This window comes from Micropterus salmoides, unplaced genomic scaffold, assembly GCF_014851395.1.
Source record: "Micropterus salmoides isolate LMB-PRFRI ecotype aquatic unplaced genomic scaffold, ASM1485139v1 Ms_hic_scaffold_1, whole genome shotgun sequence".
In the NCBI taxonomy this organism is placed as follows: domain Eukaryota; kingdom Metazoa; phylum Chordata; class Actinopteri; order Centrarchiformes; family Centrarchidae; genus Micropterus; species Micropterus salmoides.
Genome location: NW_024040040.1, coordinates 5,579,064 through 5,596,164, shown reverse-complemented (window position 1 = coordinate 5,596,164; position 17,101 = coordinate 5,579,064). Strand labels below are relative to the sequence as shown.

General features: G+C 45.6%; 4 protein-coding genes across 5 annotated transcripts in view; 3 read left to right on the top strand and 1 right to left on the bottom strand.

The window, feature by feature from the left end:
* LOC119910112 (nucleotide-binding oligomerization domain-containing protein 1-like) overlaps positions 1-17,101 on the top strand; it is a 1,078,472-nt gene that overhangs the window by 55,317 nt on the left and 1,006,054 nt on the right. The gene's annotated exons all lie outside the window — the stretch shown is intronic.
* On the top strand, positions 2,405-5,922 carry LOC119910889 (NACHT, LRR and PYD domains-containing protein 14-like). Of its 2 annotated transcripts, XM_038729829.1 has the most exons (7): positions 2,405-2,565; positions 2,711-2,968; positions 3,265-3,567; positions 3,666-3,935; positions 4,058-4,141; positions 4,272-4,364; positions 4,545-5,920. In XM_038729829.1, the coding sequence occupies exons 2-6, from the start codon at positions 2,829-2,831 to the stop codon at positions 4,336-4,338; spliced, it is 864 nt and encodes a 287-aa protein (XP_038585757.1). In that variant the 5' UTR covers positions 2,405-2,565; positions 2,711-2,828; the 3' UTR covers positions 4,339-4,364; positions 4,545-5,920. The 2 variants fall into 2 exon arrangements, with proteins under 2 accessions (XP_038585757.1, XP_038585690.1); XM_038729762.1 differs by having other exon boundaries at positions 4,272-5,922.
* LOC119915610 (bifunctional epoxide hydrolase 2-like) lies at positions 6,127-12,656 on the top strand. The gene is made up of 14 exons (XM_038735224.1): positions 6,127-6,167; positions 8,168-8,246; positions 8,386-8,548; positions 8,643-8,833; positions 8,914-9,036; positions 9,455-9,526; positions 9,657-9,752; positions 9,865-10,011; positions 10,952-11,053; positions 11,143-11,185; positions 11,285-11,387; positions 11,475-11,544; positions 12,304-12,384; positions 12,479-12,656. Exons 1-14 carry the CDS (start codon positions 6,127-6,129, stop codon positions 12,623-12,625), a joined length of 1,458 nt encoding a protein of 485 aa, XP_038591152.1. The 3' UTR covers positions 12,626-12,656.
* The window catches only part of LOC119881802, a 727,332-nt gene continuing 724,666 nt past the window's right edge, over positions 14,436-17,101 (bottom strand). The window contains exon 23 of the mRNA XM_038732940.1: positions 14,436-14,454. The gene's annotated coding sequence lies outside the window, so the exon portion shown is untranslated. The remainder of the gene's footprint in view (positions 14,455-17,101) is intronic.

The window sequence follows — 17,101 nt, the reverse complement described above, 5'->3', positions numbered from 1 at the left end:
CTGGGTAGTCAGACGGTTGGACCTGAATGAGTTCTGCATCCCTGCTCTGGGTCTCATTCCACTGCTGCTGCACAACGGTCCTCTAACCATCAAGTAAATGTCTTTCAGAATCAGAATCAGAAGGAGCTTTATTGCCAAGTAGTATTTTACACGTACGAGGAATTTGCTTTGGTGATAAGGTGCTACACATAGACAAACATACAGTTGACATAAATAAATGTAGAAATATATAATATGGAATAAAAAATGCAAGTTATATAAGAATAATAAAAGAATAGAGAAAAATAAATCACAACTATTTGCAGAGCAATAACAACGTGGCAGATATTTACATGTGCATTATTCCGGTTTTGTGTTGTGCAGACATATTGCAACAGAAGAGAATATTGTGTACATAATATAAATTGACAAAATATATAGCTGAACTTCTTCAGCTGCAGGAAGTACATCCTCCGTTGGGCCTAGGGAAGTGATGTTTAGCTCCCACTTGAGGTCCTGGGAGATGAATGTGGCCAGGAGCGGAAGGAGTCCACAGTGGCGACTGCGGGGTCACCCAGGATGATGGGGGAGGGTGGGGCTGTGCTCATTCTAAAATCCACGACCATCTCCACTGTCTTCAGAGTGTTGAGCTCCAGACTGTTCTGGCTGCACCAGGTCACCAGATGGTCGATCTCCCACCTGTAGGTGGACTCATCCCCACCAGAGATGAGCCCAATGAGGGTGGTGTCATCCGCAAACTTCAGGAGCTTGACAGACTGGCGAGTGGAGGTGCAGCTGTTGCTGTACAGGGAGAAGAGAAGGGGGGGAAAGAACACTGCCCTGAGGGGATCCGGTGCTGATGGTTCTGGAATCAGAGACATGTTTTCCCAGCTTCACGTGCTGCTTCCTGTCCGTCAAGAAGTCAGTGATGCACCTGCAGATGGAGTCAGGTACGTTCAGCTGAGAGAGCTTGTCCTGCAGCAGGGCCGGGATGATGGTGTTGAAAGCAGAGCTGAACTCCACAAACAGGATCCTGGCGTAGGTTCCTGGGGAGTCCAGGTGTTGGAGGATGTAGTAAAGGGCCATGTTTACTGCATCATCTACCGACCTGTTGGCTCTGTAGGCGAACTGCAGGGGGTCCAGAGTGGATATGTAATGGATTTAAGGTGGGTCAACACAAGGTGGTGTCCGATTGACTCTCAAAGCGGCAGTAGAACTGGTTCAGCTCATTTTCCACCCGAGAGTCATTAATGGAGTGGGGGGCTTTGAGTTTACAGTTGGTGATATGTCTAAACCCCGTCCAGACAGAACTGGTGTTGAAGTTTTCTGAGTACAGCCGTTCAGCTTCTCTCACCTCCTTGCTAAACCTGTACTTTAATGCCCTGCACCTGACCCTGTCCCCACTCCTAAATACCTCCTCCTTTTCCAACCTTGTTGTCCAACCACTGTCTGAGTTTGGCTGTAAACCAGGGTTTGTCATCGTTATAACTCACCCTGGCGCGTGTTGGTATGCAGCTGTCCTCACAGAAACTGATGTAGGCCTCTTTAAACTCATGCAGATTGTTGGTAGCAGTCCTGAAAACATCCCAGTCAGTGCAGTCCAAACAGGCCTGAAGATCCTCTACAGCTTCACTGGTCCACTTCTTTGATGTCCTCACCACAGGTTTACAGAGTTTTAATTTCAGCCTGTATGCAGAAATCAGATGGACCATGACGTGATCAGAGTGTCCCAGAGCAGCACGGGGACAGCATGATAGGAACTGCTTACTGTGTTGTAGCAGTGATCCAAAGTGTTCTCTTCTTTGGTTGGACACTTTATAAACTGTCTGTATTTGGGGAGTTCTTGGCTGAGATTTCCCCTGTTAAAGTCACCGTGTACAATAACAAGGGAGTCCAGCTTTGTCTGCTCCACACACAGGATCCAGTCGGCCAGCATGCGCTGTGTGTTGTGAACGTTAGCTTGCGGTGGAATGTAAACACCAACCAGAGTGAATGAAGCAAACTCACGGGGAGAGTAAAACAGTTTACAGTTAATGATATATTGAATATTCCAGATCAGGAGAACAGAGCTGCTGAATCACTGTCATGTCGGTACACCAGCCATTATTAATAGAAAACCTTCTGTTTGGCCAGAGAGTTCTGTGTCGCAGTCTGCTCTGTACAGTTGGAAGCCTACCAGCTGCAGCGCAGAGTCTGGTATCAGTTCACACAGCCAGTGAGCGCACGTTGGAGAGAAATATTGCCGGTAGCGGTGTGCGGAGTCCTCTTGAGCCTCTTGAACACATGCTAATCAATGAAAATGCAATGAAAAGATATATTCACACATTTCTATCTGCAGACTGAGCCAGGATATTTTCCAGCAGCTCCTCTCCCTCCTCCATGAAGTCCAGGACGAGGTCTTGACCATGTCTTCTTGAGTAAGGTTGGTGGAGACCTGAGCTCCTGCTGTCTGAACTGGGAGCTTCTTCACTATCTGCTGCAGCAGTCGTCAGCTCAGACCATCACTGTGAACCTGAGGAAGAACCTCTTCTTACAGGAGAGCGTCACACGTCTGCTTCCCTTTCTGGACAGGATTGTATTTAAAAGGTGATCACTTTGTTTGTTTTTACCAGAAACAGACGTCCAGCTGATCCTGTTCAATCTCTTGTGTTGTTGTGGCTCATGTTTTACAGCAGTTTGTTCATTCTTTGACTGAACAAAGTGTCCCGGTGAACACACTTTCTGCTTTCAGGCCCAGTCCCGGCTTTGTGTTGACTGCCATCAGAGAGATCTATAAAGCTCGTGCCAGTCCCATTATACCCAGTTTACTGAGGTCACTGGATCATGTGATCAACCTGACCTGCAGAGAGATGGACTCTGTGGACTGTGCTGCTCTGCTCTTCACCCTCAAACACAGTGACAGAGTTAAACTGAACCTCCAGTGGACCTCCATACCAACAGGAGACACAGAGTCCATCCTCTTTACGCTGGACAAAGTTTCTCAGCTCAGGTCAGACATTCGTTTCTCAGAGCTGTGCTTGGATCAGTCCTCTCCAACACACAGGATATAATGCACCTTTACCTGGAGCACCTTGGAAAATATATATATATGACGTAAAAAGATCATTCTGATTCTTTACAAACTGGTTCTTACCGTGTTACCAAATCTTAAGCTTTACTGATAGAAACGACTGAAACAACTTCAACAATCAGACCCATGTTGAAATAAATATTATATATCAATCAATATCAGATTGTTTGTTCAGATGTTGATATGATGTATTTTTGAATCCATGTTCCCTCCAGTGTGGACAGGAACCTGCTGCTGAGGCTGGTGCACTGCTGTGCTGCCTCTGACGCCCAGCAGGGGGCAGCAGTCGGCCTGCTCAGGACTGTGCAGGACAGGCTGGATCTGTCCTGCTCCTCCTGTGTGGAGCTGCCAGAGGAGGATCAGAGGGAGACTCTCAGTCTGACCGGTGAGGACTGCGGGGCCGTCTCCGCCATCCTGAGACGCAGCGTCCGGGACACACAGCTCAACCTGCAGGACTGCGAGGTGGAGGACAGCGGACTGAACCTGCTGTTTCCTGTCCTCCGCAGAGTCCGCCTCAGGTGGGAAAGACCACAGCGTGACCTAAACCAGAGTAGGATCTTGTTCTCATGTTGATGCATCGTAACCGTCTGTTCTTTGCTCTGATTGGCCTGTTTAGAGCCAGTAAAGCCGTCCTCCTCCAGCTGGTGTCCCTGGTTCCTGTGAACAGTGAGGGGGACACAGTGAGACGGGCGGTGTCCCTGTGTAGAGCCCTGGACGGAGAGCTGGACCTCAGTCACACCTCACTGGATCAGAGGGCCTGTGGAGCTTTGGCCCTGATGCTGGACTCCTCTGAAGGGCTGACAGAGCTGGACCTCAGTCACTGTGAGCTCACCGACCAGCTGCTGCTCACACTCATCACACATCTGCACAAAGTCCAGGTCCTGGAGTGAGTGTCCCCCTGTACACATACATGTGATCATGTGACTAAAATGCGTACAGCGCTGTGTGGTCTCTGTCCTCGGCAGTAATAAATGTAGCGCCGTGTCTCTGTTTGTGTGCATGTTACAGTCTGAGTCACAATAAGATCTCTGATGCTTCAGCTGGAAAGTTACTCCACCTGGTCTCCATCAACCCCTCCATCGGCACTGTGCGGTGAGCAAACATTAATTAGTGCTCCGTTCATCTATGAAGACATTTGTGCTCACAGAGAAATCCTTCATGATTCCTCATGTTATTGTGGCTGAATGAGTAACGTTTGCTCTCTGCTCTGGTGTTTTTCTAGACTCTTCAGCAACAACATTGTGGATCGAACACCCTTTAAGAAAGACAAGCGGTTTGAACTCTGGTGACCCGCTCGTCAGTGTGGAGGCCCCAGGTGGGTGCTGCACATTGGTGGAGGCTGAGAGGAGTATCTGAGATAAATGGCTGTATAAATGTAATCCATGAAGAAGACTTTCAGGTGTTGTTTATTGTAACCAGCTACCTGATAACATCGCTCATCGTTATTATTTGTTAAATATGTACCGTTCATCAGCCCCTCCCTTCTCCACCACAGAGGGGCTGATGCGGTACAGGCCAGAGGCCGGCTTTGAACGCCACCAAGTCCCCTTCGCACTGGGACCTTCTCTATGAGGGCTGTTAAGTCTGATCTTTGGATGCTGGACTGAAAAAGTTCATGGTGCCTCATAAGAACTGAACCCAGGACAGTCCTCTATGATCCTGAGCTGAGGGCCTGGAGGTCCTTGAACTGTCTCAGTCTTTCCTTTGGCTCCAGGGACGGTGATGTCGGCTCCGGTCCCTCCACCACTTTGGTCCAGGTCATGAAATGTGGTTCAGACCTTCATGGTTCCCAGAAGATGAATCCTACTGACTGTGGTGATCTTTATGTTTCTCATCTCTAAAAGCTGCTCGGTCTTTCGTCTGGACTTTAAATCTTTAAACTGTTCTCAGAAATTTCTAATCAGGGACCCTGTTTTTTTCCAAGAGACAATTAATCCATTACCAGATTAGAAAACACTGTATGAAGTTATTTCTGCCTGTAAGTAATCTTTTAAAAACGCCTGGTTCCTTCACATGTTAAAAAACTGTTTGTTAAATCAGAGGCCTGAGACAGAACCATGGATTGTAGTTTGGACTGTCATTTATCATTATATTATATTATCTCTTTCACTATTGTTTGCATTATTGACATGTTTTAAAAGGGGAGGGGGAAGTGAAGTTTGGGGGACCCCTGTGATATGCAAAGCAGAACAGGTGAGACTTTAGGGGCCTCTGTAACACAGGGGGGCCAGAGGACACAGGAACATGACACTATTAGGTGGATTATATGTTGGAACCTCCTGTTAACTGTGGATATTACTGACCTGCAGCGTCGGCCACGCTTCATCCTGGTACCTTTGTGTTTGACCTCTAAGGAGGAAATCTGTTTGAAATCGGACAATTTAAGTTAATTGAAGGAACGAACGTTTGGTCTGCTGGGACATTGAGGTTTTCTGTTCTGAAGCCTCCCAGCTAATCTCAGCAGGTATCAGATCCGCCTTTTACCTCATATTGTGCCTTTTGTACCTTTCCCTTGATTTGCTTTTGTGTGAATTGTTACTAAAATCACTGCACTCTTTTTTTTATTTTTTATTATGAAATAAGACTTTAAAGAGTTTTACTGACCGTTATTCTTGGGAAATGTTATATTCTCAAATTCACAAACATAGTTTTTTAAAGTGAAACCTGAGTTCTTTCTTTTACAAAAAGCCTTTAATGTCATGAAAATGAAAAAGCAGTGAAGTCTTTAGTTTAGCAGCAGAATTACACAACACACATTTCTTTATTCCTAGTTTGTCTTTGTTCCGTCTGTTGGTCCTTTCTGTAGAAAGTGAAAGTCAAAGCCAGGTTGTTTGTATCTGGAATATTGATCAATAAAAACAAACTTCTGCTGCTTCCTGTTTAATTATCGTTTGAGAGGTTTCCACCAATCAGAAGCGGTTGCTAGGCAGGCGCTGATTCACCTGAGCAAACACCTGTTTTCTTCCTGTGGACGTTTCCAGGCGCCACGAGGGGAAAAACAAAGTGGGAATAAAAACAGGATGTGACTGAAACTTCATCAGTGAAGAAATGTGGATGGTTGAAAGCTCCGGTAGGTGATGAGTGACAGCTGGACGGTCAACACACCTGCGGCTGGAAGGTAAAGCTTTGCTTTAGCTCTGCTGAGAGCAGACTTAAGCTAAAAAGAGTCTTGGCTCAAAGCTTAAAAGTTATCTTAGTCCTATTTTAAGTGAAGTGTAGGACTCAGGCTGTGGTCGAAAAGTAACATCTCTTTTCCTAAACACATGAAATAAATAAATAAACAAAAATAACCAATGCAAACTGAGCATTTAACGTGAGGCTAAACGCTGCAACATGATCCTTTTACAAGACTGGTAACGTTAGGGTAGGGGTAATTACAAAAAAAACACAATGTCTCACTGAACTAAACATTTCCACACAATGTTTGAAGTTATTTTATCAAAGCCATTCCGACATAAGTTGATCTAATTTTTTAGTCATATGAAATAAGATGTACTTTTTTTTTTATTGTGATATATATATTATTATTTTTATAGTTTTTGATTAAAGTAATAAAATGCTAGATTAGTAGCACCTTAGCCCTTTATGGTTGATCGTTATTTAGACACCGGAGAGCCCCTTTAGCCAATGAGCAACTTCACTGTCTGAAAGTCTGAAGTTGGAAACTCACACATGCTCACAATTTTACCTGTAATTTCCCTAAATAAAATACATTTGATTAAATACAAATTAATTTGTCAACTGTAGCTATTTATTTTACTTTGTTACCCTAAGCAAAGCCTTCTTAAAGATACAAAAAATCAACAAAATGTTCTTTAATGTGTCAGAAAATAGACATTGAGCTTAAGGGGGGGCGTCTTACCCCAAACTACCCTAACACAGCTCGCATGGGTCTCAGTTATTGTTGACATATGTATATTAGCAAGTTATGGCATCAGAGGAAAAGGTTTAAAAGACAATGGTAACTAACACAGTGATCGACATCCTTTATCCGTCATGGTTCTAATGGTTAAAATACAACATTTTACAGCAAATTTCAACAACCCGAAACATAAAATGGTGTTGAAACAGCATCAGATTACAGCAAAGCCAAAAGAAAACAAAGCAAATGGAAGAAGGAAATTGTGAGAGTCTTATTCAGGTATCATGTCTTCATCACTGCAGACATGTTGCAGCATTGAGGGATGTGTGTGGACTCATTGATGCTGTGTGCTGCTTGTTTTGTGGGACTGTGTTGTGACAGAGGGAATCTCCGAAAGGTTTTTCCTCAGGTGTCTGTGAATGAAAGGCTTCACGTCCACATGAAGCTTTGTGTCCATCTGACTGACTCCTCAGGTTGTTACCTGGCAGTAAAGTCTGAACAAGGCTGACTTTTATTTTCGAAACCAAACGGCTGGTGATCCAGCTGACGGTTCCCATTTGCTCCCAGTCCGTTTCACACAGCCTGACGCAGCCGTTAAAATAAATAGCTACGTTTTATTTGTCTTATGTGAGGCTTTTAATATGAACGTAGGCTATCTATTTTTGGTTAGTATAGCTTTCTTAGGCCTACTAGGTACAGCAGCTGGAAGCGAGTCTTCTAAATTTAATGTTCTATCCTTTAATCAAGCAAACAGTTTCTTTCTGGAGCTGCTTTGTGCACGGGGGCGCTGCCATGTAGAAACAGGAAAGGGACACAGAGTTGAAGGAGCACTATTGACCCGGACGTCCACATGTGGAAGACACTGAAACCCCAAATGAAAGCTGCTTTAGATAAAAGTGTCTGCGAATGAAGATGAGAGTAAGTAAAATACTCACTGTCCATTTACTTTTGGCCATATACTGTATCAGCTGTGCCACCCAATCAGGTGCAGGCTCAGCCTTCACTATATTTGCAGACTGAACTAGATGCAGATTATAAGTGTGCAGCGCTGGTGAAGACACAGTGTGTGTGAGCTGAGTCTCCTGTGGTTTCATTACTCCACACAAACAGCACTCGAACTCTGATCTGTGGCATCTGTCACATGTTTAACCTCCTTTAAAGCCACCAGACAGACTCGTGTTAATGTTACTGACTCATTCACGTGGACTCGCTTCTTTTCACGTCTTTCATCTTGTTTGTCTCTCTGTGGTTCTCAGTGGTTTTCTGTCCGCCGCGGCGTCCCGAAGGGACAGCGCCATGAGCCGGGCGGAGAGAGGTGAGGTGACCCTGTCTCAGGTGGGTGAGGTCAAAATCATCTCTTGATTTATTTGATGTCTTCTGTCCTCGCTGTTACTGAAGGTGACTGAACATGGAGGTGAAGAAGAGTCCTTGGATGGGCCCTTTACTGCCTCCTCCATCCTCTGTGTGTGTGTAGATGATCGCAGCCTTTGAGGCGGAGTGTGTGAAGGAGGCCCAGGTCAGGGGTGTGACTCTGCCGTCCGATTGGTCAGTCAGAGGCCTGCTGGAGGAGCTCAGGGAGGCGATGATGGACGTCCAACCAGCCGTGCTGAAGGCAGCCGCCGGTCTGCGTCACCGTGGTAACTATGCATCAACACATCTGCACGGGAAACACACACAGCTGTGGCGCCCGATGACATCACCAAAGGCTGATTCTACGCCTCCATCCATCAGGGTTACTGACGGCCGTGCTGGCCAATCACTGGCTAGATGACAGCGCGGCTGGAGACGGTCCAGCCCGCCTTCTGTCTCTGCTGGGCGGCCATTTTGACCAGGTCCTCCAGTCCTGCCGCTCGGGTCACAGGGTCCCCGAGTCCTCCGCGTTCAGCTCTGCTCTGCGGCACCTGGGAGTGACATCGCAGCAGGTCGAGGACACGCCCACACACACACACGAGTGTAAATCCTGGTCCGGGACAGCGCGCTCAGCCTGTCGGTCTGATTTCAGGCTCTGTGGTTGGACGCAGATGAGGAAGGTGTGAAGGCAGCAGAGGGAGCGGGGATGAAGGCCGTCTTGGTGGAAAATCTGGCCGACGCTCTGGACAAACTGGCCGACTTCACTGGAGTTCAGGTGTGACCCGGAACTATTTGATCTTATACTGTCAGAGAAACAAAAAGCTAAAGAAAAGGTGATCTAGGAGCTTTTCACTCTGTAACTTCTCCATCTTGTTGTTTGCATTTCATTTTGCTAACCTGAATCTTGACAGCCTCGCAGCATCACAGCTTTCCCACATTCATTCATTTAGCTGTTGTTCTACTCCACGTTTCTCGGGAACCGCTGCCCCCCATCATGACAGAATTTGCGTCTTTAAGGTAAAGAAAAGAGAAATGAGGCTTTAGTGCATAGAAGCTGGAACCGGCGGGTGATGCAGGAGCAGCAGCTGGTGCCAGAGGAAAGGTCATGTTGCTGCCTGAATCAGTCAGTTTGACCTCAGACAGCTGCTGCGCTAACATCAGCACGCTAACATCCACACTTCCATGTGTTTCAGGCTGCTGGAGCAGAGAGTCCTCCGCCCTCCTGCAGCCCAGATGAAGTGTCTCATGGTTACGTCACCATCGGGGTAAAGATCTGGATCGGGGTCAACACAGAATTCTCCTCCTGCTGTCTGTTTAGGAAATGATGGAAGTAAGACGCAGCTGAAACGTTGCTTTCTCGTGACATTAATGATAATTCCTCTGTGTGTGCGTCAGCCTGGTGTGAGGACTCATTATGTTGAAATGGGCTCAGGTCCACCAGTTCTGCTGTGTCACGGCTTCCCTGAGAGCTGGTACTCCTGGAGGTACCAGGTAACGTGTTCAGACTGGATTTCACCTGAAAGTTTGGATGTTGTACACGTTTATATATTGAAACTAAAAGCAAACACTCGTGTGCCTGAACATCCTCTCCTCTCTCTGGTAGATCCCGGCCGTGGCAGCAGCAGGGTTCAGGGTGTTGGCTCTGGACATGAAGGGGTACGGAGAGTCCACAGCGCCCCCAGGTGTGTGTGGGTCAAAGGTCAACACTAAATCGCTCTTTTTAACGTGGAACCAAAAAATCCTGCTCCTCTGAATGGAAACAAGTTTAAATTACAAATAATCAAAAGATAAAGTAAAAATGTTTCCATGAGAGTTAAACAGATACACGTATAATAGACAAAATGTAGTCAAATAAATGCAGAATCAAAAGATCAGCAGAACAGGTGCAGATCATACAACAGGAAATAAAAATATAAACGTCCGAGGACGGTTAAATATCTCACAATAGAAACTAAACTTTATATTTACTAAAATATGGCGACGACGGGCTGAAATATCTGGAGAAAAAGTCAAATATTAATCCAAGAACATGGAAATCTAGAGTTAAATTGTTGCGTGTAGGTTTGTCCAAATATTCCAAATAAGAGTTGATAATCATAAGAATCAGAACCCTGAACATGACTTTAAAAACAGTGACATGAGAAAACACGAGCACTTCAGCTTCATCATCGAGGAAATCTTTTTGTATTGAACCCAAATAATCATGTCAATAAAAATGAAAAAGGGCTGTTCTGCACTTTTTCTCCTCCTTTCTGCTACTAAAACAATCTAAAAGCTGCTGCGTCTAATGTGTCTAAGTTAGAGGTTAAGAGGGTAAAAGGGCCTCGCTCACAGTCACAGAAGAAGAAACCTGAGAAGGAAAGGCTTTCTGAGCGAGAAGATGAGGATACAGCCATTATTCATATAGCCAGACAAACAGTATCAACACCTCCCAGATGATCAGAGGGACGTGATGCATTGCTGTAGACTAAATCCCCAACTGTCCAAAGTTCAGAAGACAGCTTTAAAGTTCACTGACAGACACTTTAGATCTAGTTTAGTTCATCTGGACACAACCAGAAATGTGAAAAGGATCATTTAAATAAACCAAAGTATTTGTGTTTTTCTAGACGGCAGCTAAAGAAGACGAGCCAGAGATTTGACTGTGGGACTCGCATGACGATAGAGCTCTGGATCTGTCCACCTAAACGCAAAGTGTCCACCTGTGTGTGTTGCAGGGCGCGGCGGAGGCCGAGCTGGAGAAAGACTTGGAGAGGACCTTTAAGATTTTCTTTTTCAGCAGCGGTGAAGCGGTGAGTAGACACACACGCACGAGTCCAGTCCGCACAGGCAGAAAAATCCCCTTCGTGTCACATAAGAAATGTTGTGTTTCCGTCTTCAGGCGAAGCGTCCTGCCGTCAGCACCGCAGGAGTCTGCGCTCGAGGTGAGCCTCCACCCTGAAGTCTGAGCCGGGACTTCCTCCCGAATGATATTTGCAGAGCTCATTAAAAAGCCCGGCAGATACTGACACGTCCCGTTACAGGTGGTCTGTTTGTGGGTCTGCCGGAGCAGATTCCCCGGAGCTCCGTGCTGACGGAGGCCGACCTGCAGTACTACGTCAGCCAGTACAGAGAGCGAGGCTTCAGGTGGCTCAAAACAGGACACGGTATCTGTTCACAGGCCGCTAACATTTTCATACAGAGTCGATCACCGTCTTGTGTTTGGTTTCACAGGAGACCGTTGAACTGGTATCGTAACGGGGAGGCGAACTGGAGGTGGATGTGTTCTCGTCCCACTGCAAAGGTTCGTTACAGAGCGCATTATGAGACGCCAGCATCTCAAACAAACATTTAAGAAAACAAAACCAGGCTCTAAAACTGGGTTTCTACACATCCTGGAGTTCTGCAAAGCATTTTCAGCTCATTTAAACTTCTTGGAAACCGACATATCGTATCGTCCTGCTGGAAAAGGTTTAATGTCAGAATATAGGTGAACATCAAAGTCACCATCAGGTTGCTGGATTATCTGTCACAGTGTTTGTGTTCCTGCAGCAGCTGGACGAAGATCAGCTGAAGAGAAATTTACATTTGCCCCTAAAAAGTGCCGACCCTGTTTCTGATGTTGCTGTATAAGTCAGGTTTCTGCAGGCTTAGTAGCGTCTGACTTCCTGTTTGTGGCCCTCAGCTCCGAGCCCGTCGCTTCCTACTGAAGACGGAAATCTTTAAAAACATCTCACAGATATTTAGTTGCGGTTTTGTTTCCTAAAGCAGCTGCTCACTGTGGTTTTTATCCAACAGACAGGAAGCAGTGCATTTGTTAGGGACTATTTTCAGCGGCGGATGAATCCACAGGTGGCGGGTTTGGGGCAGCAGGACGGTGTGTGTGGGACTGAGTCAGAATAAAGTACAGAGTGTGTTCATGGTGATGAAGGAACATGTGACCCAGTGCAGCAGAGAGGCTCACTGATGCTTTGACTTCAAGTTCAAAGACTGATTTTTATTTCCACTTTAGAGGACTGAGATGCACAAAGAAAGTCTGTCTGTCACTGTGTGTGTGTCTCAGCTGCTGATGCCTGCTCTGATGGTGACGGCAGGTAAAGACCAGGTTCTGCTGCCGGCCTTCTCCAAAGGGATGGAGGACTTGGTGAGAAAAACAGCAGCGTCCTTCCTGAAGACAGACAGAGTGATTATAGATTATTGGAAATGAATCTGACCCGGTCTCTGTTGGTGGACTGCAGATCCCGAACCTGAGCAGAGGACACATCGAGGAGTGTGGACACTGGACTCAGATGGAAAGGCCAGCGGAGACAAACAGCATCCTGATATCATGGCTTAGAGAGACGCACAAGAAGGCTGGAGGCGTTAAAGTGGCCCCCAAACTGTGAGGGGGGGGAGGAGGGAGGGAGGGAGGAAGAGAGGAGGGAACAGAGGGAGGAAGGAAGGAAGGAAGGAAGAGAGGAGGGAACAGAGGGAGGGAGGGAGGGAGGAAGGGAGAGAGAGAGGGAACAGAGGGAGGAAGGGATGGAGGGAGGAAGGGAGAAAGGAAGGAAGAGAGGAGGGAACAGAGGGAGGAAGGGAGGGAGAGAGGGAGGGATGGACGAAGGGAGAGAGAGAGAGGGAGGGAGGGAGGGAGGAAGGGAGAGAGAGAGGGAGGGAGGGAGGAAGGGAGAGAGAGAGAGAGGGAGGAGGGAACAGAGGGAGGAAGGGAGGGAGGGATGGACGAAGGGAGAGAGAGAGGGAGGGAGGGAGGAAGGGAGAGAGAGAGGGAGGAGGGAACAGAGGGAGGAAGGGAGAAAGGAAGGAAGAGAGGAGGGAACAGAGGGAGGAAGGGAGGGAGGAGGAGAGAGAGGGAACAGAGGGAGGAAGGGAGGGAGAAAGGAAGGAAGAGAGGAGGGAACAGAGGGAGGAAGGGAGGGAGGAAGAGAGGAGGGAACAGAGGGAGGAAGAGGAGGGAACAGAGGGAGGAAGAGAGGAGGAAGGAAGGGAGGGAGGAAGAGAGGAGGGAAGGAAGGGAGGGAGGAAGAGAGGAGGGAACAAAGGGAGGAAGGGAGAAAGGAAGGAAGAGAGGAGGGAGGAAGAGAGGAGGGAACAGAGGGAGGAAGGAAGGAAGGAGGGAAGGAAGAGAGGAGGGAACAGAGGGAGGAAGGAAGGAAGGAAGAGAGGAGGGAACAGAGGGAGGAAGAGAGGAAGGAAGGAAGGAAGGAAGGAAGGCAGCGAGGGAGGATAAAGAGGATCAAAGTCAGAATAAATGATGAACGAGCGTTTGTGTCTGATTGGAGCCAAATAAAAAGTTCACTTCATCTTTGTGTCAAATCGATTATTATATTAGTCGATTAAAAGAAAAAGACTCGACAGCAACTTTGAAAATCAAACATTTATTTATCAGAAAAAGTTTTTCTCTGTTTCAAATCATTTCCATCTGAATATTTCACCTTTAGTTATTCTACACTATAAAAAATGATGCAGTAATAAATAGTAACTTCATCAATTCTCTGAACGGCACTTGTGACTGTTTGACTCGGACATACCAAAATAAAAGCCTAGAAATTCAACTTACAATTTATCATTCAGCTTTATTTCACAAAATGAAATTCTATTTGTTAGAAATCCTTAATATGTTTGTTAAATTTGACTCAGAATATCTGAGAATGGATTAATTCTACTGATTAGTTTGAAGAACTACAATAATAAGATTATTATTTCAACTTTAACAACAAAGTGAAAAGCTGTAAGAAAGAAAGAGTCAGTGTCTCAGATCAAACAGCTCAGAGTGTTAGAAGGCTGCTCAGAAGCTCTGAGGTTGTGGGTTCGATCCTTATGAGGCTCAGTGACTTTTGAAGTCCAACAGCCAAAGTGAGAAGATAAAAGCGCCCGGAGAAAAGGTTCAGATGTGAAGGGGACTCGGCGGCGGCGTGGGGTTCGATGGCGACCGCGAGGCGCAGGCGGCGCAGCGGTGGTTCGAATCCCGCGTGCGGCCGGGTACCCGGAGCCGGTCCCGCGGCGTCGGGTTCGGGAGGGGGCCGTGTCCCCTCCCGGTGTTCTGGAGAGGTAGAAGCTGGGGGTTATGGAGCGGGAAACAGGAAGTGGCTGAAGTTTTCCTAAAAGGTGGAAGATGACCAACAGCACAAGGTCTTTATTGGTCCAGAACAGGTGCTGCTGGGACTCGTGTCAGGTGTCAGCTGGAAGCGAGTCTTCAGGGCGTGTCCCCAACAGCCTGGAAGAGACAGAAGAAGAAATGAGTCCACAGGTTTGTGACAAGTGAACAGTTTGAAAATCCATCAGTGAGTGAAGCTGCAGACAAGAAACAATAATCCATTCAACAAACAGAGTGTTTCCATGGAGATGATGATGTGAAGCAGCGGCGGAAGAAGGACTCTGAACATTTCCCTAAGCAAAAGCAGCAGCGGCACAGTGTAAAAGTACTGTGTTCGAGTCCCAGTAAGTACATGATCCATCAACATGTGATAGTTACTGTGTGTTTGTGTTAATAATGTGCAGAGTGAGTAAAAAGTGCAGCATTTGGCCTGAAATGTAGTGGAGTCCAGGTCTAATGAGGTCCAGGTCAGATGTAATGTCAGTAATATCAGTGTGAGCAGTGGATCAGTAGAATCTGAAGCTGATACAGTAGCAAGTGTATTTAGTGTTAGTTCATTTAGTGTGAGCATGTGAAGAAGAAGAAGAAGAAGAATGTGCTGACCTGGTCTGAGGGAAAGGCTGCTGCGGACTGTAGAAGGAAATCTGTAGAGTGAGGACATGAAATATATTCAGATGGGACATGACGAGGTTTCAGCTTGTTTTTAGAGCTTTATTTTGAAAAGAATAAACAAACCTTCCTGTGGAGGAAATCAGAGGACAAACATCAATATAAAGCAGCAACTTTACCATCAAAATGAAAATACACAGAAATCAGCAGCAGGGGGCAGCATCACACTGTTTCACAGGTTTATTCTGTTCAGTGCAGAAGTGAACTGAAACTAAATATTGTAGCCTAAATTATGTTCATTATAATGCTTGGATGTTTATCTTTAGTTAGATTAGATCTTTAATTTAGATCTTTAGTTCTGTTCCTGAATAGGATTGTTGTCAATTCACCAAATTCACATGTCAGGGACTTTGTTTCAGAGCAGGTGTCAGGTGTCATCAACATATCTAAATAAAACATTAGACGATGATATACAAATACATGAACCAACATTTTTGTGTTTGACTTGCCAGATTAGGGCTCAGATTAGGGGTGTGATGACTCTTTGCTCACGAGACATGACGATGCACAATTTTGGGTTCACAAGAACGAGATGAGGGAAAGATATTATAACATGATTTTTTAGAGTTATTCATTGCTGAAATATATAAGTGGGGTCTGGTGGTCCCCCTGAAGCTTTGGAGCATTAAAACACTTAATTTCCTGCAGTCTGGAGAAATTTTCTGCACCAATTTATGGTGGTGTTTATTTATTTATCAAAGGGAAACAGAGGGTAGCAGGTGGAAATGCAAAATAAAAATATGATGGAATATAATGCAGTATTCAGTGGCTTTGTTTCTCCTATAATTAAATTGCATTGCATGCTGTAACAACAACTCAGGTGACTCCACTTTCCAAACACAGCGACGCAGTTTGTCTCTTCAGCCACCAGAGGTCGCTCTGCCTCTGCAGCTTTGTGTTTGTGCTCTGCAGATGTGCAGCAGGAGACATCGGGAACAAATTAGGGGAAGGAGAGGAGGGCAACACAGACTGCAGATAGTAGTAATGCCTCACTGTGAAAATACTCCATTACAAGCAAAAGTCCTGCACTTGAAATTATAAAGAAGTATAAACTATCAAAGTGCTGTGCAGCAGTATTATGCAGGTACAATAATCTGTCAGGGTTATATTATTATATAAGTAAAATTTTAATCTGCAAAGGTTAGTAAAATATTTAGAATTTAGAAGTATAAGTGGAAATACTCAAATGCGAGTACCTCAAAACTGTACTTAAGAGGAGTAAATGTAATTCATTACTTTCCACTACTGACAGAGACAGCAAGGATGATTAAGATTATTATTATTAAATTTGATATTTAGGTTCTTTAAAGAGGAGAAAGTGATTTTTATCTTTTATTTTTTGTTTTTTTTTACTTTTTGTGTTGTGATCAGAAACTGTTTGTTAAAAAGGTCTTAACTTTAATTCTGGATCTTTATTAGACTGTTTAAAAAGCAACTATAAAATTACCCACTGCTGTGACTTCAGGTGCTACACATCATTAAACCTATATTTCAGATCAGATTAATCAGTTAGATTCACATGAAACTGAACCATCTTCACTCTTTTAGCAGATAAACTGATTCTAAACACAGAGACTTAGTCGCTAAGAGATCATAGATGTGTGTGATAACTCTGACCCAGAACCAATCTCCACCCTAAAGCCTGAACCCTGATTGAACCCTCACAGACTCAGCTGACGTCACCTGGTAAGTGCTTAAGTGCAAGAGGCTGCGAGGGCCCGAGATGGTTTAACGGGGCAGCACAACACTTTGCAACATATCACGTGACCTTGGGACTTTTTATTTTAAATGTTTTGCTTTATTCAAGGCCGAGACACTGAAGGGGCCGACTGTCTGATCTGATCACTTTCCAGGCTCCTGCAGGGAGCTAAATGCTAACGTCAGCATGCTAAGATGGTTAAAGAAACACATCTCCACTGCATACCTTTACCACCACAGTGAATAAAACCACTCCTGAGACAAACTTAAACGATCTGGATGTAACCTTAGCTGAAAGACACACACACACACACACACACACACACACACACACACACACACACCTTGCTTCCTGCCAACGAGCTGCTAATTAGCCTGTGTGTAATTTTCATTGTTGCCA

Excerpts from the sequence above, each read along its gene's own strand:
- LOC119910889 (XM_038729762.1), top strand. The coding sequence starts at position 2,829 with ATGGACTCTGTGGACTGTGCTGCTCTGCTCTTCACCCTCAAACACAGT. Across the intron at positions 3,568-3,665 it reads CTCCGCAGAGTCCGCCTCAG|AGCCAGTAAAGCCGTCCTCC; the intron begins GTGGGAAAGACC and ends TGGCCTGTTTAG. Across the intron at positions 3,936-4,057 it reads CACAAAGTCCAGGTCCTGGA|TCTGAGTCACAATAAGATCT; the intron begins GTGAGTGTCCCC and ends TGCATGTTACAG.
- LOC119915610 (XM_038735224.1), top strand. The coding sequence starts at position 6,127 with ATGAGTGACAGCTGGACGGTCAACACACCTGCGGCTGGAAG. Across the intron at positions 8,247-8,385 it reads GTGAGGTGACCCTGTCTCAG|ATGATCGCAGCCTTTGAGGC; the intron begins GTGGGTGAGGTC and ends GTGTGTGTGTAG. Across the intron at positions 9,753-9,864 it reads GGTACTCCTGGAGGTACCAG|ATCCCGGCCGTGGCAGCAGC; the intron begins GTAACGTGTTCA and ends TCTCTCTGGTAG.